Source organism: Vicia villosa, linkage group LG7, assembly GCF_029867415.1.
Source record: "Vicia villosa cultivar HV-30 ecotype Madison, WI linkage group LG7, Vvil1.0, whole genome shotgun sequence".
NCBI classification, from domain to species: domain Eukaryota; kingdom Viridiplantae; phylum Streptophyta; class Magnoliopsida; order Fabales; family Fabaceae; genus Vicia; species Vicia villosa.
The window spans coordinates 20,954,077-20,978,031 of record NC_081186.1 but is presented as its reverse complement, the minus strand read 5'-3'; the positions used below and the strand labels follow the sequence as shown (position 1 = coordinate 20,978,031).

At 33.1% G+C, this 23,955-nt stretch overlaps 1 protein-coding gene and 1 non-coding gene across 2 annotated transcripts; one reads left to right on the top strand and one right to left on the bottom strand.

The window, feature by feature from the left end:
- Window positions 1-4,181: 4,181 nt before the first annotated feature.
- On the bottom strand, window positions 4,182-7,384 carry LOC131620371 (malate dehydrogenase, mitochondrial-like). The gene is made up of 7 exons (XM_058891427.1): window positions 6,988-7,384; window positions 6,590-6,763; window positions 5,547-5,715; window positions 5,227-5,288; window positions 4,991-5,112; window positions 4,711-4,831; window positions 4,182-4,559 (listed from the first exon to the last, which is right to left on the bottom strand). Exons 1-7 carry the CDS (start codon window positions 7,237-7,239, stop codon window positions 4,422-4,424), a joined length of 1,038 nt encoding a protein of 345 aa, XP_058747410.1. The 5' UTR covers window positions 7,240-7,384; the 3' UTR covers window positions 4,182-4,421.
- A 6,858-nt stretch (window positions 7,385-14,242) lies between these two features.
- On the top strand, window positions 14,243-14,349 carry LOC131621141 (small nucleolar RNA R71). The gene has a single exon (XR_009289470.1). It is a non-coding gene; the product is annotated as a small nucleolar RNA R71 (small nucleolar RNA).
- The last annotated feature ends 9,606 nt before the right edge of the window (window positions 14,350-23,955 follow it).

Here is a 23,955-nt window from a genome sequence, read left to right as displayed (position 1 = left end):
AATTGGTGTCCTGAACATGAATACACACGTCAAATATGTTAAGGATGCATAAAAAATCAAAATCGAAATTGAAAGTTTACCAAAATCGGTGCACTTGAAGAGATGCGTTCTGAGATGCTTTGAGCTTCAGGAAGGATATGGTTATGTCCCTGGGACCTCCAAGAGGAATTTTGAACGCTTGGTTTCGTCTGGAAATTGCTGAGAAGAATTGGTGGCCGTGCCCTAGTTTTGAAAGCTTTGAAAGTTTTAGAACCCTATTTATCTTGCCCTCTCTCTCCTTTTTTCGTCCTCCCCTTGCCTTGCATTTGTTAGGAATATATAAGGGAGTGAATTAGGTTTAGTCTCTTTGCCAAGAATCAAATCAAATCCAATTTTATGAGAAAATTTGATTGGAAATTTCAATGGTTTCCTTCTTATTTTGGACAAAATCTTCCCCTAACTTGTAGCCACGAAATTGCCTTGAATATATGCCCAAGATTGATTAAAAATATAAGACTATGCATATCTTTCATATTTCTTATTACTTATTTAATTAAATTTTGAATTTATTTGAATAAATTTCAAAATAAAATAAAAATAAAATAATAGGAATGAAGAATGGCATTATGGGCCTTGGATAAGCTCGTGATCATGTTTCAAAACCAAAACTTAGGCCCATTTGTCAAAAACATCAAATTTGTTCAAATTGACTTTAGAGTGTGTTTGGATGAGGTAATTAGAAATTTTAAGGGAATTTAAAATTCAAAGCAATTCAAATGATTCAATTGAAATCCATTCATTTTAAATTATTTTGTTTGGATGAAGTATTAAGGTAATTCATTGTTAGATTTTTTTGGTTATTTTTTATAAAATATAAATTTTTTGGACCAAATTAAAAAATTGAAAAGTAGGGACCAAATTGCAATTTTAAAAAATTTGAAGGACCAAATTGTAAATTTTAAAAATTATTAAGGACCAATTTGCAATTTTTTAAAAATTTTTGGGGTCAATTTTATAATTTTGGAAAATATGAGGACCAATTTGTAATATTTGAAGAAATAATAATAACAAATACATTCTATGGAACATGAGAGGAATTTCAAATTCTTTGGTTTTTGGTGTCATTTCAAAATGATTAAATTTAACTTAGATGAAATACTTCATAAATTTCCATCATTTTAACAATTCTTCATTTTTGTATCCAAACAATGGATTTTGGTCAAATCATTTTAAATTCCCTCAAAACATTACTTTCCCTCATTATAATGCTCCATCCAAACACACTCTTAATGTATTTTCTCAATTTTTGTCAACTTCAACAAGTAATAACTCCCTCAATATTCATCATATGAAGATGTTCTAGGACTTTTTGGAAAGCCCAAGATGTCCTCTACCAGCCACTTTGGAACATATTTTGAATTTGAGGATTTTATCTTGATGATATGGCTCCTGACAAAAAACTACTTTTTGCGATCTTCTAGGAGGACCTGTAATATTTTGGCTCATATCTTCCAAATGGTGAATTTATGGCGTTGGCTTGTGAGAGACAAAGTTGTATAGAATTCAATTTCCTTCAAAATAGGCTTTGGATGGGAAATTTCTGATGTTCCATGTGAAAGTTATGGCTGGTCAAAGTTCGGTTGACTTTAGGTTAAAAACCCTAATTTAGAAACTTTTGAGTTTTGTTGATTTCTAAGCTTTTCTTGATGAATCATGATCAACCCTTGATCAAATTATGAATGATACTTCAAAAGGAGGATTTTGACCAAAAATCAAGAATTTTGACTGTACTTTGACCACAGTTGACTTTTAGGTCAAACCAGTCGCCTATTGATCATTTGAGCAATTGACTGAGCAATCCTATGAATCAAAGCTTGAAAATTGGCATGAGGATTATTTGAGGCATATGAGAGGCCATGGGATCTATTTGAGGTCTTAGAACTTGATTTTACTTTGAAAAGATCAAAACCCTAGTTTGAGGGTTGTTGTTTAGGAGAGGGTACAGTCTGTCAAGTCTTGAGCTTTTGTCATTCAGATGAGCTTGAATATGAAAATATGATGGGAAAATTTTGGGGTATGACACTCTCCATTCTCCAAAAGTAACCATCATCTATATTAAATGCTAGCAAGTTAGGGCTCGCATAACAACACCCTCTTTTCATCCCAAGCTTCTCAAAGAGTTTTGTATACATGATATCGCATGAGCTTCCCACGTCAATAAGGATTATTTACACGTTGAAGTTGGCCATGGCTTCCATTATCACCAAAGTAAAATTTTCATTGGGATACCACCCACCATTTCCCTATCCCCGAATTCAAGAATGTGTCCTTCTGGTTTCCTTTCACAGATCATTCCTCCCTATTTACTAAATTTCATTAGCTAGGTAATTCGTATTTTGATTATCCTTTTGGAAGGTCTCTTCTGTCATGAAATACCTCCCATAATGGATGTTATATATTGAAGTTTTCCTCTCCGATCTTTTTTTCTTCATCATTGTTGTCCTTCCTCCCTTTAATCTCAGTTACAAATTTCATTGTCTTCTTAGGGCACGCCTTCTCTCGGCGAGAGGGTCTCTTTTTTCTTGGCGGTTTATCTTGCCTTTTGTATTATGTCCTTCTTCCACGATTATCTTTTTGAACGTCCTCCTGGGTATATTGGGTTAGCCCCCTTCTTAATTAGCTCCTCAGTGGCATCTTGTGGAAACGGATTAACCTTGTCCTCTCGATCCTAGTCAATTATTTTAATGAGTAAGGGTTACTTATCCTAACCTCCTTGAAGTCCGTGTTAGCACGCTCCTTCAAAATATTTTCCCTGATTAGGGGAGTGTAAGATAAGAATCTGACTTGGGCCCCTTGGTTTCCCTTATCCTAGCATTGATAGAGGTTTGTCTCTGTCGATCGGCTATTCATTATTTTTTGATACTAGGCTCGTTTCCTCTTCTTAAATTAGGAGTTGCTTTTCATAGTTACTATAGGGTTGGACACAGTCGAGAGGTTGTTCAAACTTCGAGCCTCTTCTAACCCTAACATTTCGCAAAACATATATCATATCCTCAGTCCTTTCTTAAATATCCAACCCATCATTCGTTGCTCTTACCTCTACAACTACCTTGGTGAATTAGTCTATGTATTCCCATAGAACTTCCTTTTTCTTTTGTTGGATTATGTGAGAACGATTATTGTTGTGGATTCACTCCTACGAATAAGTGATTTTACCTTGGCTAGAAAAGGAGTTTTATCTAAGTTTGTAAGCAAGATTAAAAAAAAAAAAGTGGCATAGAAAGTGCATCACTTTTTCCTTCAATTAAACCATCTGCCCAAGGATAAAAATTGTACGGGTCATGAATTCGAGCCAACAATAGCACTTTTATATCATTTAGTTCATGGAATTTATAATATTTAATAAAGTTACTAGTTAAATTAAATTACAAATATTAAATGTCATAAAAAATAGATTTAGTTTATTTTAACTTTTTCGAAATTAAATAACTTACGTATATTGAGATACCTTTTTTTAATTAAGATACCTAAGGTAAAATTGATAAACAATTTTTTTTGAACTGGTACTATATGAACTTATAAACCCTGAGACATGACAACGAAACTGAGACATTAAGCTATAAACAGTTCCTTAGTTTTTTTCCGCCAAGTAATTTTTTATCTCAATCAAACCCCTTTCCCAAATAAACGTGCATATAGGTGAAGAAAATAGAGGTGTGCATGAATTTATAACTATAACCATATTTTAAAATTATAATACCAATTATAAATTTGGTTATGATTATATAACCAAATTTTAAAAAAAATCAATTTTGAAAAAAGATATCCAAAAATTTTTTCAAAAAAATTAATTTATTTTAAGAACTAAAATATTTGAATTTAGATAATACCCGAATTATAACCGAATCTAAAATAATTTAATAATTTAACCCGTTAATATCTATTTAATTATATTCGAATTATATGAATATATAACCAAACCATTAATAATTAAACCGGTTAATATCCATTCAATTATATCCAAATATTTAAAAGTGATTTAAATTTGATTATGAATGTAAACATCACAATCACAACCAGATATTATTTTGCACATCCTAAACAAAAGAAACAATTATGAGCTTTAAAAAGCCTAGCAAAATATCTTGGTAAATAAAACTTGAAAGAAAATTAAATGAGAAAAAAAGAGTGGTGAAGGGCTATTATGAATGGAAACGCCAAAATCTAAAACTGGTTTTAACTTCAATTCCTGCAGAGAAATAATCCCGCTCTCGCAGATTTAATTATTTTATCTAAAAGTATACCTGCTCTATAAATAAAACAACAAAGCCACCACCTATGCAGGCAGCATTACAAACAATGGTTCAGAATTTGCAAAATTTGATTGGTTTTAATTGGGAGGAAAAAACCAGCAACCTGCTGGAAATGTATGACATGTTTGATTACTGGGAGGCAAATTTGATTCCCTTTTCAATAGATGATTTGAGTTCAGACTTGAGTTTTTCGAGACCTTCTTGCTCGAAATCTGAGAGAGAACCTAAGCCCAGAATTTCCTCAACACCATTCTTCCCAATCCTCACCTGTAAAATATTTCAATATTTTAATCAATGCAATGAGTAAACAGCCGGTGAGCACGGATCGGCATTTCTATGTACACAAGTTAAAAGAAAATAGGTCCTATGCACAGGCAAACAACAAAACATAAAACAGTACAGTTGCAGTTTAGATCACCTTGGAAGCAAAGAAAGGAAGTTCACTGATGATATTGGATTGCACATATGAGCACTCAACAACATCTGGAACTCCGTTAAGACCTTTGAGGCAAGCATCAGCAAATATGGCTCCAGCATAACTGCAAGAAACATGCAAATTCTTTACATATCAATCATATGAAAACTCACCAACAAATCATTCATTATCCTTGTTTGCAGTATTACTATCAAGACTTACCGTAATAAACTATGTTTCTAGAGAATGACAATACTGTATACATGACTAAACCAAAACTTACGCCATTGACAAAGTTGCAGAACCCTTTCCAGCCTTGGCAGTCACAACTTCTGTTCCTCCATCTTGTGTCCTCCTTGTAAGTGCCTCAATGACATCAGCATCCAGATTGGCAGAAGGTGTTGCCTATATAAGGGGAAAACAGTTAATAAATCAGATACATATCAAGCATACCAACATTAGGAATCCAAAATACATGTTAGCAGTATGAAAATGTCATGTTAAAGAGTAGGAAATTACCTGAGAAAATAGTGGGAGAATAGTAACTCCTGCATGGCCTCCTATAACAGGTACATTTACATCTGCAGAAAAATCAAATGTTATATACAATAAAAAGTAAATTGATTTGCAGTAGAAAGAAATGCAAAATCAATCTTTTCCCAATCCACCACCCTCTTCTAGAAAAAACACTTTGATTATGTTGGACTTTCTTTGCAAAATTTGAAGCTTAAATAAGACTCAATACTCTAATCCTCATTTGTTTCATCTTAATGCAAATTGAAAAAAAAAAAACAGAGTAAGATATCAGTCTAATTGTGAGACAGTTACACTTTACATACCGGCAACTGGAACTCTAGCTTTCCCAGCATAGAAAGTTTTTGCCCTAACCACGTCAAGGGTTGTAACTCCAAACAATCTCTTTTCGTCATATGTCCCTGCCTTCTTGAAAACCTCAGCAGCAATGGGAACTGTGGAGTTCACAGGGTTGCTTATCATGTTAACAAGGGCCTGATTCCAAATGTAAAAATGATCAGCTTCAAATAAAAATTATAAATGATTGCAAAAACTAAAATTCCACCATGCTTAATATAAAACAGTGTGTGTATATTTACTCATTTCAATTTATTAAATACACTTAATTGGTTTCCAATTTTCCAACGTATAGACTCTATACTTACAAAGGACGTAAGAAAATCAATATGCAAACAATTCAAATTACTATTGGTCATCAAATTAAATTTTGAAATCAATGCAATACCCATAATATGTTGATTAGATAAATAGACTACCAAGTCTAAAAGTAAGTGTATGTTTTGTTTTCACTTTGGAAGAGGCAAACTCAAATCTAGAGATGTAGAATTGATTTTGAAATATTTCGTTCGTCAAAAGTAGAATTGATTATGACTTTCAGAATTGATTCCATCTGAAGGTAGGATTTCTAACTTAAGAGTCTAAACGTGATTTTTATACTGAAAATTCACTTTTCAACTCACTTTTGCATGAATGAAATGAAACATAAATCACTTTATATTTAACTTACTAGTTGGAATCAATTTTATAGAATTAATTCTTTTGGAATAAATTTCACTTTACATTTAACTCACTCTTAGTCTAAATCAATTTTATAGAATCAATTCTTTTGGAATAAATTTCACTTTACATTTAACTCACTTTTAGTCGAAATCAATTATACAGAATCAATTCTTTTAGAATAAATTAAACTGATTATTATACAAAACCAATTGCAATGAAATTCTCTCATTAGCCCAAGCTAGTATACATGTTTTCACAAAGAAAACCAAAGCAAAACACTAAAGAATCGAACAACGACAACAGACAAAGAACAACAACAAAAAGCAACTCAAGGAAAACAGAGACTCACATGGGGGCAGTACTTAGCAATAGCAGTGGCAAGTGACTTGACAATGCCAGCATTAATGTTGAAAAGATCATCACGAGTCATTCCAGGCTTTCTTGGCACACCAGCAGGAATTATAACAACATCAGCACCCTCCAAAGCTTTACCAAGCTCTTCCTCCCCAGCATACCCAGAAACCTGCAATCAAAACCAAAAAAGAAACAAAAAAACTCAATTCATATCCCAACAACATTGCACTACAGTAAAATCAGCATGCAATTGCAGAAGGTACAACGGTAGATTCTACAATGGCATAAAAAATAGAAGTTGCATCAGATCTAGAGTTACATGTAGAAAAATCAATTTAAATATAGCAGAAAACCATCAAAATCGATTGAATATAGGTAGAAAATGTACGGTACCTCAGATCTGGAGTTGATGTGGCTAACATCGGCGGCAACACCAGGGGTTCCAGCGATATCGTAAAGAGATAGGGTCGAAACAAGAGGGTTGAGCTTCATCAGAAGAGAGAGGGGCTGACCGATCCCGCCGGCAGCGCCGAGGATGGCCACCTTGCGTTCTGGGACCGGTTCGGTAGCATAGCCACGGCGGAGTAGCTGAGAGCGGCTGCGGGAGACGGCGGAGTGGATGGATCTGAAGATGGATGGCCTCATTATTCTCTCCGTTGTTGGATGCTTTTTTTTCTCTGCTTTTTGGTTGGGAAAGCTTTTCGAGAATAACGAGAGAGGTAAATGTTTGAAGTGACGATGATATCGATTCCAATTTCCAATTTATTGCGATTATTAGCGAGTGAGCACCTACAACTACAAGTTGCAACTATTTCGGGTCCGCACAAAATAATAAAAGTTGGGATGAAAAAATTAAAAAGATAATTCGTTGAAATTTAATCTATCATATAAGAAAAGTCTACCATTTTCTCATCTCTCAGCTATGCCACATCAGCCTCTCTTCTCACAAAATTCCACATCATTCTTTTCCCATTGTAGGATTGAACTCTAAACCTCCAACCTCTCATGATCTCGCAGTTACAAATTATTTACTTTCTCTGGCCATTCACATTCACAACTGCTTACAGCACTAATGACCTCATATAATGCTTCTGCCTTCCAAGCCCCTTCTGCCTTCCAAGCCCTCCACCTTCCATGTTCCAAAACACTTTTATCATTACTATATATAACCATCATACTTTCACAGTATCTATCATATTCATCAAACCTAATCGTGGAAAATTTTGGTTTATACTATTTTTTCAATTACAGCCATTCCCACGACTATTCATGTGGAAAATTTTGGTTTATACTATTTTTGCAATTACAGCCATTCCCACGATTATTCATGGACAAACCGAAATTTAACATTTTTTTCTTTCTTTTCTTGATAGAAAATATCTTTCATGTTATTTGCAGATTGAATTTGTAGTGTATCATTCTAAAGTACTAATTGGCGTTTCATGTTATTTGCAGGTTGAATTTGTAATGTATCATTCTGAAGTACCAATTGGCGTCACTCCATAGTATATGATTCGTTTTTTACATGGGTTGTTTCCAATCCCTATTTTCTATTTTTTAGTAACAATTTAAATATTGTCCTAATATGTGTTTTGGATTTTTTTCTGGTGCAGACAGTAGAAAACATCGTCTATACGATTCGTTTGAAATAAATATTCTTCTTTGACTGTCCCAAAAGTTTGAGCTGTAGAAGTAGAAATCAAGTTGGCTGGTGTCAATATACAATGGAGAATCTGCTTGAAATTACTGGGTTATGCTTGCGCAAGTTTTGTCAAAAATGTAGATATTATACTATGTAAATAACATGATATTTTATATTAATTCATAGAATGAACTTTAATTTTTTATATTTTAAGTGCAAATATTAATAAATAAATCTTAATTGATTGATTTTATGTTTGAGTGATATTTATATTAAATCTTAGTAATTATAGAAATTGTAGATATTATAATATATAAATAAGATAATATTTTATATTAATTCATAGAACTAAAGAATATTTTAGTTAGGTCAAATTAAGAAATTAAGGTTATCAATATATACAAAGTTAGTTTTATAAAATATTATTGATATTTATTTATTATAAGGTCGAACAAAACAAAAAATAAAGATAAAATATTACAAATTAAAAATGTATACATAATTTTGAAATTTATAAGAAAATAGAATCAAAGAGTAAAGAAAAAAACATTATATTTGTTTAGGTAAATAAAGAGTTTTGAAATGAAAAGACATAAATCATTTACCTATAAAAAAATTAAATATCATAATCATTTTACTTGATTGCAACTTTAATTTTTGATTTAATCTTTTTAATTTTTTGATTTAATGTGATTACAATTTTTAACTTCTTATCCATAATAATCCAAGCATTATGGTCGAATTGAACGTGGTTTTAAAGAATGGTTTGTTGAAATAATGAAGTTGCACACCTATTTTCTTGATATGGAAATAATTGGTATATTATTGCAAATTTTAATAAATAAATTTCATTGATTAATTGATTTTATCTTTGAGTGATATTTATATTAAATCTTAGTAGCTATAAAAATTATAGATATTATAATATATATAAATAACATAATATTGTATATTAATTCATATAACTAAAGAATATTTTAGTTAGGTCAAATTAAAAAAATTAAGTTTATCAATATATATATATATATATATATATATATATATATATATATATATATATATAATTTATAAAGTTAGTTTTATAAAATGTTATTGATATTTATTTATTCTAAGGTCGAACAAAAAAAATAAATATAGAATATAATAAAATATTACAAATTCAAAACATATACATAATTTTGAAATGTATAAGAAAATTGAATCAAAGAATAAAGAAAAAACAGTATATTTTTTTAGGTAAATAAAGAGTTTAGAATGAAAAGACATAAATCATTTACTTATAAAAAAGTTAAATATCATAATTATCTTTAGTAATCATTGATCGATTGATTGCAACTTTTAATTTATGAATTAATGCATGTGATTGCAACTTTTGATTTCTTATTCTTTTAGTACTTACCATATGTATATTTAAATTATTAGATTTGAGAAAATATTGTATTTTTATATCTTACAAAATTATATTGTTTTTACAATATTGTATGATTTACCTAAAAATAATATAATTTTGAATAAATATTGTACTTTTGTATGATTTACCTAAAATTATCTAACTTTTAAGATATAAAAGCCTTTTTAACGACCCACACCTTAAAATCAGTACGTTGGGAATAATTTAATTAATATAGAATCAATACATTAAAATCATATCAATTACTTACCAATATCTTAATTGGTATAAAATAAATACGTTACAAATATATTTAGTACTCCAATTATAGTGATGTTGTATCACCAAAAATTGAGTGAATCATATTATCATTAAAAATTAATAAATATAATTTATCTCACTTGATTTCCTTCAAAATCATTTAATAGAAACTTTCCAAAATAATGAATTTATCAACATAATTTTGAAACCAAATTTCATATGGTTAGAAGATTTTTAACCTCTCATTTAACAAAAGGATAAATATTATTAGATACATATTTTAATAAAATGTTTTAGGCATATCATTGCTTTTATATATTGTATCGAGTTTTTTGATAAAAAATTCATAGATATTATTATAAAAATAAAGTATATTTTCAAAATATTTAAAATACAACATGTGCCATCGTCATTCTCTGTATTGAAAAACTAACTACTATTTTCTATTTTCACTTTAATAAGATTTCTTACTAATACTACTAAATTATTTAAAATATAAAATATGAAAGTTATATATATATATATATAAATGAAAATTTTTAGAGACCCCCATTTTTAAAACCACGATTTTGGTCCCCTTTTTGAGTTTTCTAATGAAAAAGAGACAGGAATAGGGACTAATTTTGCAGAAAAAAACAAAATAGAGGGACGAAAATTGCACAGAAAACTTAAAAAAGGGACTAAAATAGTGATTTTTAAAATAGAGGGATCAAAATCAAGAAAAAGACAAAATAGGAGGATTAAAGTTGCAATTAAGCCTAAATAGTTTTATAAATAATTCCAAAACAAAAATATTTATATATAGGAATAATTAACTATTGATTCAAATATTTTATATATGGAATAATATATTTGATTTGTAAATTGAGTTTAATCAATTATATTAAATATTTATTATTAATTGTATTATATAATTTGATAGAATATTTCTTCATTATAATTTGTCAATTTAAGATTTTTGTTATTATAAAAAAATTTAATTATCATCAAATATTTTTAAACAATGTTAAAATTAATTTATTTTTGTTTCAAAAATATCATCAAAATATTGAATATTAATAGAAACATGAAGTTACTGATAAAAAAATTGAATATTAACGGGAACATGTAGTTATTAATCAAAATATTGAATATTAATAGATTTTTTTTTAATATTAATGGGTACATGAAGTTACTAATCAAAATATTGAATATTAAAGATAATATTAAATTACTGATCAAAATATTAAATGTATTGAATATTAACGGAAACATGAAGTTACTGATAAAAAATGGCATGTTGACGAGAGCATAAAGTTACTGATCAAAATATTGAATATTAACGAGAACACGAAGTTATTGATCAAACTATTGAATATTAACGGGAAAACAAAGTTATTGATCAAACTATATTGAATATTAACGGGAACATGCAGTTATTAATCAAAATATTGAATATTAACGAGAACATGAAGTTAGTAATCAAAATATTGAATATTAACGTGAGTATTAAATTACAGAGCAAAGTATATAATATTAACGGGAACATGGAGTTACTGCTAAAAATATTGAATAATAACGGAAACATGGCGTTATTAATCAAACTATTGAATATTAACAGGAACAAATTTGAAACATTAACAGAAACACGAAGTTAGTGATCAAAATAATGAATATTAATGGGAACTTGAAGTTATTGATCAAAATATTGAATTTTAACGGGAACATGAAGTTACTGAACAAAATATTGAATATCAACGAGAACACGAAGTTACTGATCAAAATGTTAAATATTAAGGGGAACATGAAGTTACTGGTCAAAATATTGAATATTAATGGGAAATGAAGTTTATTGATCAAAATATTGAATATTAGTGGGAACACGTAGTTACTGATCAAAATATTGAATATTAACGGGAGCACGGAGTTATTGATTAAAATATTAAATATTAATGGGAGCACAAAGTTAATGATCAAAATTTTGAATATTATCGAAAACATTAAGTTACTATCCAAATTTTAAAAATTAACAGGAACAAATTTTGAATATTAACGGGAACACAAAGTTACTAATCAAAATAATAAATGTTGACGGGAACACGGAGTTATTGACAAAATATTGAATATTAACGGAAACGAATTTGGAATATTAACGGGAACACGAACTTATTGATCAAAATAATGAATATTAACGGGAACAAGGAGTTACTGATCAAAATAATGAATATTAACAAGAACATGAAGTTACTGATCAAAATTTTGAAAATTAACGGGAAGAAATTTGAAATATTAACGGGAATACGAAGTTACTTATCAAAATAATGAATATTAACGGGAACATGAAGTAACTGGTCAAAGTATTTTTCTATTAATTATGCATTTTGAATGAATCATTATTATAAATGGAGTTTTTAGTGGTTTCTCATTGGCCTACAAGACATAGCTGATAGTTTGAGATTGGGCTGATAGTTTGTAGTTATAATTGAGCCAAAATAATTAATTTTCTCCTTAGCTAGCAAAAAATAATCGATTCTCCTTAGCTGATAGTTTGAGATTGGGCTAATAGTTATCACTAATTGAATTATATAATTTGATTGAATATTTCTTCATTATAATTCGTGAATTTGCGATTTTAAAACTTTTCCTTCCTTATAATTTGTTAAATAAAATATTACTATTTTTATAACTTTTTCAATTTTACCCAAAACTTAATCTTTTACTAATATCTTTTATTTTTCTCAATCACAATGCGCGAAAACTACGGGTACCCGTGCGAACGCACGGGTAAGACACTAGTTATACATACATAGTTCAAGACACTCTTTTTTAGTATTATTAATTTTGGAAATCAAATTGATAAACAATAAAAAAAAAAGTTATGTTGAAATGTGTATACGGGTAATCTTTTGGTCAAGATTGGCTTACAACTCACTAAAATCTCGATAATCGACTATAAATGGGAGAGGGGTTCACAACAGACATTGAATTTAGAGGCGTCAAAGAATAAGATGACTCGACTTTTATAAATTGTCATATATCGAGATTGTATAACCACCTCATAAATGTCTTAAGAGACATGTGTCACTAAATGAAGTTTCTAGAGCCTTCAAATCCTATGGGAATTGGTATAAAAGTTTAATGTCATATTCATTTTAGATACGGACTATTATAACCTAAAACCTCACACTTGCTTAAAACGTCACACTTACTTGAGCATCAAACTGTTTGCAAGTACCACTTCCAACGTCAGATTGAAGCAGCATGCTACTATAAATATCTACTTGATCTTCAACGAGTTCTTGAAGAAGAAGGGTTGTCAATATATCATTTAGTGTATATGTGGAAGACAACCTTTAACGTTTATGTTCTGTTCTGGAATAATTCACCTTTTCTTTATCCTTAATTCCTTCTTCTCTGTGTTTCTTCGGCTCTATGGTTTTTCTACTACTCGTTCTCCAGTTCTAGTTACAATATTTTCTTTAGGTGGCTCAGGCTTATTATTTCTTGGCAAATTGCTAGTCAACCTAGGATCTACATGTCCAATGTAAGTGGTTCCTCTTCGTAAAGCAATATTATTATCATGGCCTTTATGGTTAGGTTGAGGTTGTCCAGGGAATGATCCTCCTGGCGTGGCCTGTTCTACTTGGGAGATTTGGGTTTCCAACATCTTGTTCTTGTTCTGGGTTACCATAGAATCGACTTTGTTGCCTAATTGGGTAATCAGCTCGTTTATGTGAATGTTCTGATTCATAAATTCCTTATTCTGTTGAGTTTGAGCTGTATTGAAATTTTCCATGATCATTTCTAGATTGGACTTTTGAGGTGCAGCTTGGTTAGGATGTGTTGGTCTTTGGTTTTTGTAGCCTTGTGGTCTTTGAGGTGCAGTATTTTGAGGAAACGTAGAGTTATTGTTCTTATAAGAAAAGTTTGGGTGATTCCTCCATCATGGGTTTTAGGTGTTCGAATAAGGATTTCCTTGGGCATAGTTGGCCTGATCTAGGCTAGGTTCAGCCAAAAGACTACACTCAGGAGTAATATGTCCGGGGGTTCCACAGATTTCGCATTCGGGTTGAGCTGCAGCTACAATAGTTGTAGGGTTAATAACTAAACTTTCAATTTTTTGTGCTAGGGCATCCATTTTTGCGTTCATATGGTATAGGCCATTAACTTCGTATATACCTCCTTTTATTTCTTTCTTCTCTACTGGTGTTCGTTCAGTCCCCCATTAATAATGGTTTTGTGCCATGTCTTTTATGAGGCCACGAGCCTTGGGATATGGTTTGTTCATTAGTACACCGTCAACGGTAGCGTCTATGGTCATCTTAGTGTTGTATAGAAGTCTGTTATAAAATGTATGAATGATTAGCCATTGTTCTAATCCATGGTGTGGGCAGTCTCTTAATAAATCTTTGTATCTTTCCCAAGCATCGAAAATGGATTCACTATCTTGTTGGGTGAATCTAGTTATTTGGTTTCGAAGGACGACGGTCTTACTTGGTGGAAAGTATCTAGCAAGGAATATTTTCTTCAGGTCATTCCAAGTGGTAATTGAGTTTGCTAGAAGGGGGTCTAACCATGATCTAGCTCTATCTCTAAGGGAAAAAGGAAATAATCATAATCGTATTGCCTCGGGAGGGACACCATTGGATTTCAATGAGTCGGCTAGTTGGATGAACACTTTTAAGTGTTAGTTGGGGGTCTCTGTTGCCAGACCAGAAAACTGGTTCTGTTGCACAATTTGTAACAGAGCGGGTTTAAATTCAAAGTTATGAGCTGCTATTGCAGAGTTCACAATACCTGTATGAGGTTCTTCATTGGAAGGCAAGGCAAAATCCTTAAGCGGCTTACGGTCTTGTTCTTCTACCATTGCTCTCTTAATTCGTCAAAACAAATTTTGTGCATGTATGTATCTCTCTGGTTCAGCTATTAGGTCTACTAAAGCTCAAGTACTACAAAATCTTCACATTTACCTGAAAAAGTGTGCCTTAATCTAAACGGTGTAACAACAGGGTTACGATATTTGACATAATTGGTCTCCGACAACGGCGCCAAAAACTTGATCGCGTATATCCGCAAGTATACAGATTGTATCAGGGTCGGCCTTGGGCCAGGGCAACCAGGCCCAGGGCCTCAAAAAATCTTGTGAAGAGTAAAAAATTATAATAAATATTAAGTAATAAATAACATTTTCGCTAATAATTTAACAACTTTGCAGCCATAGTCCAGCGATAGTGGTCACTGTCATGCATTTTGTAGGTCTTAAGTTCGAGACCTATCAGGAGTATATTTTACAATTCTATCTCTTTTTAATGCTAACTAGTCTGTTGTGGCCGTGTTATTTTGTTCAATATAGATATTATTGCAGAGGTAATGTCCTAAAAATAGATGTGTAAAATTAGAAATTTCTATAGGTTGAGTCAAAGTTTGGGATATATCGATCAGTAACTTCATGTTCCCGTTAATATTCAATATTTTGATCAGTAATTCATGTTCCCGTTAATATTGAATATTTTATTCAATAACTCTTGAATTTTTTAGAAAATGTGAAGAACCCTAGAATTTCAAATTCAAATTAAATGGCTAACATGAATAATCAATCTTGTATACCTTAGGGCTTTCATTCAGCACATCAAAATAAACAATCTAGTATCAAGAAATGCAACAATAGGTGTCTAAACCATGGAGTTCAAAGTTGAGTTTTATACCTTTGAAACTGGAGATCAAAACCTGGATTAATGGAGGTCTGGAAGTGTTGTAATGATCTTGTTAGCTTCACTAAACTCCAAGGAAGTTATTGCAATGCTTGGTTTGGACTGGAAGCACCTAGATTCCTCTGTGGACCTCGACCTGCAATGATAAACAAGTGGGATATGTAGGTTTAGATTCAAGTGTTTCAGTTGGATTCTAATGCATACATAAGTGTCTATCTGATATATAAAGGTGTTTGGATGGTTAATTTGCCAAGAGTTTGCTAGAGAGGAGAGATCCAAAGTTATGGACTTCAAAGCTTAAAAATGGAGAAATTTTGCCAACTCTGATTTGAGAGAGTTTTAGAGAGGCTTGAGGGGGATTTCTGGTGTGTTTTGAAGCTTAGAAATGGTCTCTATTTATAGAGAAACATTAGGGTATGAGTATGACCTCATCGAGCCTCAAGGTTTCATAACTTTATTTTGAAGCAATGTTGCAAGATATGGTTCCAATGCATAGTACAAGCATGCTTGGAGTGGATGGATACTTTAAACATGTTGTGTATGAGCTTTAGGTTGAGTGTGTGCAGAAGGAAAAAAGTTGGGAGCTCAAGAAGAGTGGACTTTGTGATTAAAGTTGGCTTTTTCAAAATGGAAGTCTTGCCTTTAGTCTTGAAATGGAATGAATTCTTGGAAAATGCTTAAAACACTTGGATAATGGATCAAAAGCAAGTGAAATCATTTGATTATGGTGTCTTGAAAAAGTTATAGGGTCTGCAAGCAAGGATTATGCAGATTTGATTCAAAGTTTGAAACTTGGTTCTTCGTGAAATGGCTTAAAATTCAAGTGCTATGGTGCCTTCTTCTTTAATTCGATTCTCCCAAACTACACATTCTATGGAGGTGTTTGAGTAATCTTTAGAAAGATCTCACAATGCTCTTCAACTTTTGTATTTTGTTCCCCTTCATATTTGTAACACCCCGATTTTTAACAACAAGAGTGAATTTAAAAAAATGGATTGTTTCCACATCTAAATCAGTTAATGGTTTTCCTTGTGAGAAATAATGTCCCTTTTTTTTATTATTTTTTTATTTAAGAATTATATTGAATTTTATATTTAGATTGGTTTTAAGAATTCAACTAGATTTTATAAATGGAAATTAGTTAAACTAGATTAAAACTTAATAACCATACTAAGCATAAACTCGACATAGCGTCACAAGATATAAGTACGAATAGTGTTAGGAAATACAACCCATAAAGTGATAGAATAAAAGTCCCCGGCAAACACTCACGCAGGAGAACTGCCCCAGGGAGAAAATCTCGAGCCACTCATATAGAAACCCGCCATCTAGTACTAAGTGCTACTACCGTCTAGTCCCTAACTACGCTGATCTGAATCTATCGACATCCGCAATACTCCCCTGCCCCAGCTCCATAGAATCCCCTACAGGCGCTCGACAAGGTATGATCAGAGCCATCCTCGTCGTAGTCATGCTCGGAGGGATCATAATCGTCATCATCCTCTGCTCCATCTATATCATCCTCCAAGGATAGCGCGTGTGTCGGATCAAGATGAGGTAACTCGCCCACGGGAAAAATGTCACGAGGAATCATTGAGGGTAGCCCTAACAACATCTCTAAGTCTAAGGGAGGCATAGGTATATCGTGAAAGAATGGCCCCCCTCCCATGACTGGGGTATATGTGGGTCCAAGTGGGGATGGAGGGGGAATCAACAATCCATAGTGGTCAATCACTCCAGAGAGGAAGCTAGTAATGACCAAGGAAGTTGTCCTACGATGGTAGTAGTCTCTAACACGTTCCCGGAGAACGTGAGTCGTCCTGAGGCCGGGTCAAATCCCCAGGATGTGTCTGTCCAAGCTTCAGGGAAAGTAAGTTCCGTCGTCCTCGACGGCGGCATCTCGTTGTATCATGGGAGTGACATGATCTATTGGCATATTGCCCACACAAACACTGAAAGGGTCATCAATCCAAAAATAACAAATATACAAGAGCGCCAACAAGCAAAAACAGAGGATACATTATACACGGCTAGAGATCTCATTCTAACACATGTATATACACATTTATAACAATAATACACATAGCATAATTAAGACTCATTTCTAATGCAATGTCTATATGTCGATACATATGATTCCGGAATATCAATCCCTTCGCAAAGGGTCGTGGTATCGCTTCAGGATTTAGCACCACTAAGGTGATAGGTATCTACTCATCAATCAGACTCAATGATCCACTACGGGATAAGGTGGTTCCTTCTTGGACACGCACCCCGTGCCACCTCTCCGGTGTGCACCTCGTGACTCCTCTCCGGTAGCCACGTAACCATGAAATGTATGAGCATACAATTCCTTATATATGCTTATCAATCATATGGGTAACATCACCATATATAAGCACTTATCTCATGCATCAGAATTTATACAAATATATTTATATTACATTTACTCACCTTCACAATTAGTCAACTTCAAAATAAACACGTAAGAAGATACAGAGTAGATATATATATATATATATATATATATATATATATATATAATTTTATTTTTGAGAGAAGTATATAAAAATAGAGAGATGCCCTTACAGCTACGAGAGTTGTGGAATTGATGGTTTGTTTGAAATTGGTTGGCGGGTCGTGCACCTTTATCCAAAACGAACTAAATTAGAATGACTAATATAGAATAATTCGTTCGTTTGTATATTCCGTAATTATCCGATTTAATATTTTATTTATGTATTTAGTATGACCATGGTCTTATCTATAACATGTAATATTTGGAAAAAGACTTTAAAAATTAAAAGTATAATTGTAGTAAAAAGAACATACCAACAGTTCTACCATTATTATATAATTGAAAACCAAATATCTTGGTTGGTTCTAATTGTTTAATAGTAACAATAATATAACATAATCCGTATACATATATTTAAACAAGATTAGTAAACTCTTTCTAAAAATTTAATCTTATAAAAATTAATCAATAGTTTAATATAAATTTAAATATGAAAGTCATAATTTTTTTTTATATAACTTAATGCTTGTTGTACGTTAGCATAACCAAGGACTATCTTAACATAAGATTTGGAGGACTAAAAATATTTTTATTATTATTTAATAAGAGAATCATGTTGAGAAATTTTAACTGATAAAAATTATATTACTAAAATTGATCATAATCTATCTTAAGTCATCTTCATACTAGTTTTTCTTCCTATAAAAATTATTACTTAACTATACCCCACTATGCTTTACAATATTCTTATAAGGTCCATTTTAATTTATTTAAAAGACAATATACTCTATCCAAATTTGTTTGTAAAAAGAGGAAAAAGAAACAATTAATTTCTATCAAAACACTACTTGCAAATAGATAACTTATAAACATGGTAGTTCTAGTCTTTTAGAGAAGAGATTTATTTATCTTGGCCAAAGTAGTGTAGAGATTTGAAAACACAGGATGCATGTATTGTATGAGGTAGTAGTATTTAAATACTACTGTGTGAATGGTAATATCAGTAGCATTACGGCTCCACGTTTCATAAAATAGCCTTGCCGACGTAAAACCATCATTAACCATCACTTCAATTTAATTACCCTCATCATCAATATTCACCCCTAGAAGTAGATAGCAGTAGATATCCTTCCCGGTAATATATATTTTTTGTTTTACATTATAAGTGCAACTTCCGGTGTTACGTGACACTGATAAGAATGACCGAAATAATTTTTGCCGATAATAAAATTCTTTTTCGGGTTATTCTATATTGCGTTATATAAAATATCGGTCGAGAGAAATAAAATTTATCACTTTTATTATTAACTTTTTATTAATCTACTAAAAATAATTTATGTTTTCACTGATAAACTTTTGTTATGACCAGAGATTATTTTAAAATTTTAAGCGGGTAAAACTATCATTTATTGGAGAGACCGGAAATTAATTTCAAGAGAAACTATTTTTATTTTGTTTTAACTTTTTCATAAATAATTTTGTTATTCTATTACTAGAATCTCCTTATCAAACAGGGGTTGTTTTAAAAATTAAGGCGGTTAATTTTATCGAACATTAAAGAGACTGAAAACAAGAATTTTTAAGAAACTTATGTCTTGAACTACTAATAAAAATTCTAAGATTTTATTAGTATAAATACTATTTAACTATATATTTGATCAAAAATATATCATAGAGGTGAGAATATACTAAAATTTTAAAATATTAATTTATTTATAAAATTACGGGTCTTACAATACTCCCCCCCTAAAAGAGTTTCGTCCTCGAAACTACGCGTCTGCAAACAATTCTGGGTATTTCTCTCGGATTGCACTTTCAAGTTCCCAAGTTGCATCACCAGTGGCTTGGTTCCAAATTATTTTTACTAACGGAATTTCCTTATTCCTTAGCAGCTTCATTTTCCTATCCTCGATCCTGACTGGTATTGCTTCGAATGATAAGTTGTCTTTAAGCTGAATGGTGTCTGGTTTGATTACGTGAGAAGGGTCTGGAATGTACTTCCGTAGTTGTGAGACATGAAACACATCATGTATGCCAGATAAAAAGGGCGGTAATGCAATTCGGTAAGCCACGGGTCCAATTTTTGAAGTTATTTGATAGGGCCCAATAAACTTTAGAGTTAACTTACGTGTTTTGATTGCTCTCCCCACTCCCGTGGTAGGTGTGACACGGAGGAACACATGGTCTCCCTCTTCAAAATCCAACGGCCTATGTCTTTTGTCGGCGTAGCTTTTTTGACGGTCTTGTGAAGCTTTCATCTTTTCCTTAATGTTCTTAACCTTTTCTGTAGTCTGATGAACCATTTCTGGACCTACAATCATACTTTCACCATCTTGATACCAACATAATGGCGTCTGACATTTTCGCCCATATAGAGCTTCAAATGGAGCCATTCCGATGCTAGTATGAAAACTGTTGTTGTAGGTGAATTCAATTAGAGGTAGTATATCATCCCAACTCCCTCTATCATCCAGTACACATGCCCGCAGTAAATCCTCTAATGACTGATTCGTTCGTTCTGTTTGTCCATCTGTTTGTGGGTGATATGCCGAACTTAATCGTAGCTTTGTTCCAAGCGCCTCATGTAAAGCACCCCAAAAATGTGACGTGAACTTTGGGTCTCGATCTGACACGATGCTAGAAGGTACCCCATGTAGTTTAACAATCTCAGAAATGTAAATTTCTGTTAACTTGGCTACGTTATAGGTTGTTCTCACCGATAGGAAATGAGAAGACTTGGTCAAACGGTCGACAATTACCCAAATAGAGTCATGCATCCTTCGAGTTTTTGGCAATCCAGTGATAAAATCCATTGAAATGCTATCCCACTTCCACTCAGGAACATCTAAAGATTGCAACATTCCCGCTGGTCTTTGGTGTTCCACTTTTGCTTTTTGGCAAGTCAATCATGACGCTACATAATCTGCCACCTCCTTCATCTTTATACATCTTTGTTGCTCCAGGGTGAATGCTAAGTTTGCTCTTGTGAGCTTCCTCTAAAATTAGCTTCCTTATCCCCGCAACATTGGATACACAGATTCTTTCGTTGCACCTTAAGATGTTATCGGGTCCTACTTTGAAACCGGGTGCTTTTCCTTGTACCATCAATTCTCTTTTCTCTTCCAATAGTGGATTGTTCTGATAGTTCCGAATATCTTCTAAAAGTCCATTAGAGATTTTAATCATCCCACAGTGAAGTGTTCCTTGGCCCAATTTTATGTCTAGGTGCATGTCTCTGAATGTTTCCCACAGTTCTTGTTGTTTGGCCATCAATGATGCTGTTGCAAGGACACCTTTTCTACTTAATGCATCTGCCACCACATTTGCTTTTCCTGGATGATATTGTAATGTGAAATCATAGTCTTTCAAGGTTTCCATCCACCTCCTTTGTCTCATGTTTAATTCCTTCTGATCAAACAAATACTTCAAACTCTTATGATTGCTGAATAATGTGAACGTGCACCCATAGAGATAATGACGCCAAATCTTTAGCGCAAAAACCACAGTCGCAAGCTCCAAATCATGAGTGGGATAATTTCTTTCGTGAGTCTTCAATTGTCTCGAAGCATATGCTACCGCCTTTCGGTTTTGCATCAGCACACACCCCAATCCTTGATGAGATGCATCGCAATAAACTTCGTATAGCTCCTCAGGTTGCGGCAGGACCAGAATAGGCGACGTTGTAAGTTTCTTCTTTAACAATTGAAAGTTGGCTTCACACTTCTCAGTCCAGGCAAAAGGTTGATCCTTTCTAGTTAGTTGAGTCAATGGAGCTGCTATCTTTGCGAATCCCTCAATGAATCGTCGGTAGTATCCGGCCAATCCTACGAAACTCCTCATATTAGTGACTGTCTGAGGCTGTTTCCATGCGAGCACGATTTCAATCTTCGTTGGATCTACAACAATTCCTTCCTTTGATATGACGTGTCCTAAGAAATTTACCTTTTCTAGCCAGAATTCACATTTGGACGGATTAGCATATAACTTCTTTTCACGCAGGATTTGTAACACTTGACGTAGATGCTCTTCATGTTCCTTTTTACTTCGAGATTAAACATGGATATCATTAATGAATACAACAACGAATTTGTCTAGAAATGGGTGGAAAAATCGGTTCATGTAATCCATAAAAATAGCAGGTGCATTAGTCACTCCAAACGACATGACTAGGTACTCATAATGTCCATAACGAGTCCTGAATGCAGTCTTTGGTATGTCTTCTTCTCTTACTTTAATTTGATGATAGCCGGACTTCAAATCAATCTTAGAAAATACAGATGCTCCTTTAAGTTGATCCATCAAGTCGTCAATGCGAGGTAAGGGGTATCGATTCTTCATAGTCACTTTGTTAAGTTGCCTGTAGTCCACACATAGTCGGGAACGCCCGTCTTTTTTCTTTACCAAAAGTACTGGAGCTCCCCATGGGGAAACACTTTGCCTGATTAGTCCTTTCTCCATCAAGTCTTCCAATTGTTCTTTAAGTTCTTGGAGTTCCTTTGGTGTCATTCGATATGGTGCAATGGAAATGGGTCCAGTTCCCGGGTGTAAGTCAATGAAGAATTCAATGTCTCTTACAGGTGGTAAACCGGGAATCGCGTTGGGAAACACATCAAGAAAGTCTTGAGTAACTAACATGTCTTCAATCTTGAATTCGGAAATCACTTTCGTATTAGAAAGTATTGAAAGGTCAAAAGATCCATTCTTTAGAGAACCCTTGAGTTGGTTAGCTGATAGATATTTGATAACCCCGGGCTCAGGCAAAATAACCAACTTCCGAGCACAATCTAACATAACATAATGAAATGACATCCAATCCATTCCGAGAATAATCTCGAGAGATTGTAGGGGTAAACAAATTAGGTTAACTAGGAATTCTCTCTCTTGAACCACTACTTTACATAATAAACATGCAGTGTTCACAGTTAGAACCTTAGCAAGGGTAGACACTACCAAGTCGAAAGGTAATGGGGTTACTATCATTTTCAGTCGATCAACGCAATCTTGGGATATGAATGAATGCGTTGCCCCAGAATCAAAAAGTGCAGTTAAAATGGTACCTTCAATTTCGCAATTCCCCTGGATCAAGTTGTTGGTCAGAGATTTTCCCTCTTCACCCATGCAATACACTCTCCCTTAAGCAGTTGGTCGGGCGGTTCTAACAGCATTAACAGCTAACTCTGCTTTTGGAGTTCTGCAATCCTTCGCCATATGACCCCGTTTGTTACATTTGAAGCAGGTAGGACCCCTATTAGGGCATTCATTCGCATAATGCCCACCTTCACCACATTGGTAACAACGTACCCCTGGGGCAGCTTGAGTTCCTCCTCCTTTCGTGTTATGATTTTCTGTTTGTTGAGGTCCTCGGTTATTATAGTATGGTCGTTGGTATGGCCGCATCTGTTGTTTATTACGTCCTTGATTATGAAAATTTTGACGATTAGGTCCTCCAGAGTTCTGGACCGCCCCGTGATTTGTCCTCTTATTCTTCATTTCCTCCACTTCTCTGCATTTCTCCACCAATGGTTGAAAACATTGTATCCCTAAGGGTACCACTGAGTCTTGTAGTTCGTACTTGAGTCCTTCTTGGAAACGGTGACACATGTAGACTTCATCCACTCCTTCCCTGAAGAATCGAAAATATCTGGATAAGGTCTCAAACTTGGCGGCATATTCTCCTACAGTCATACCCCCTTGTCGAAGTTTCAGAAAATCGTCTCCCAATTTGGTCCTCGCACTTATGGGAAAGTATTTGTCTAGTAACTTTGTCTTAAAGGCTTCCCAATTCACTTCTTCATGTGCGCCCTCCATCATCAATCTAGTGCTTCTCCACCAATACTCTGCATCGCCTAAGAGAAGATAC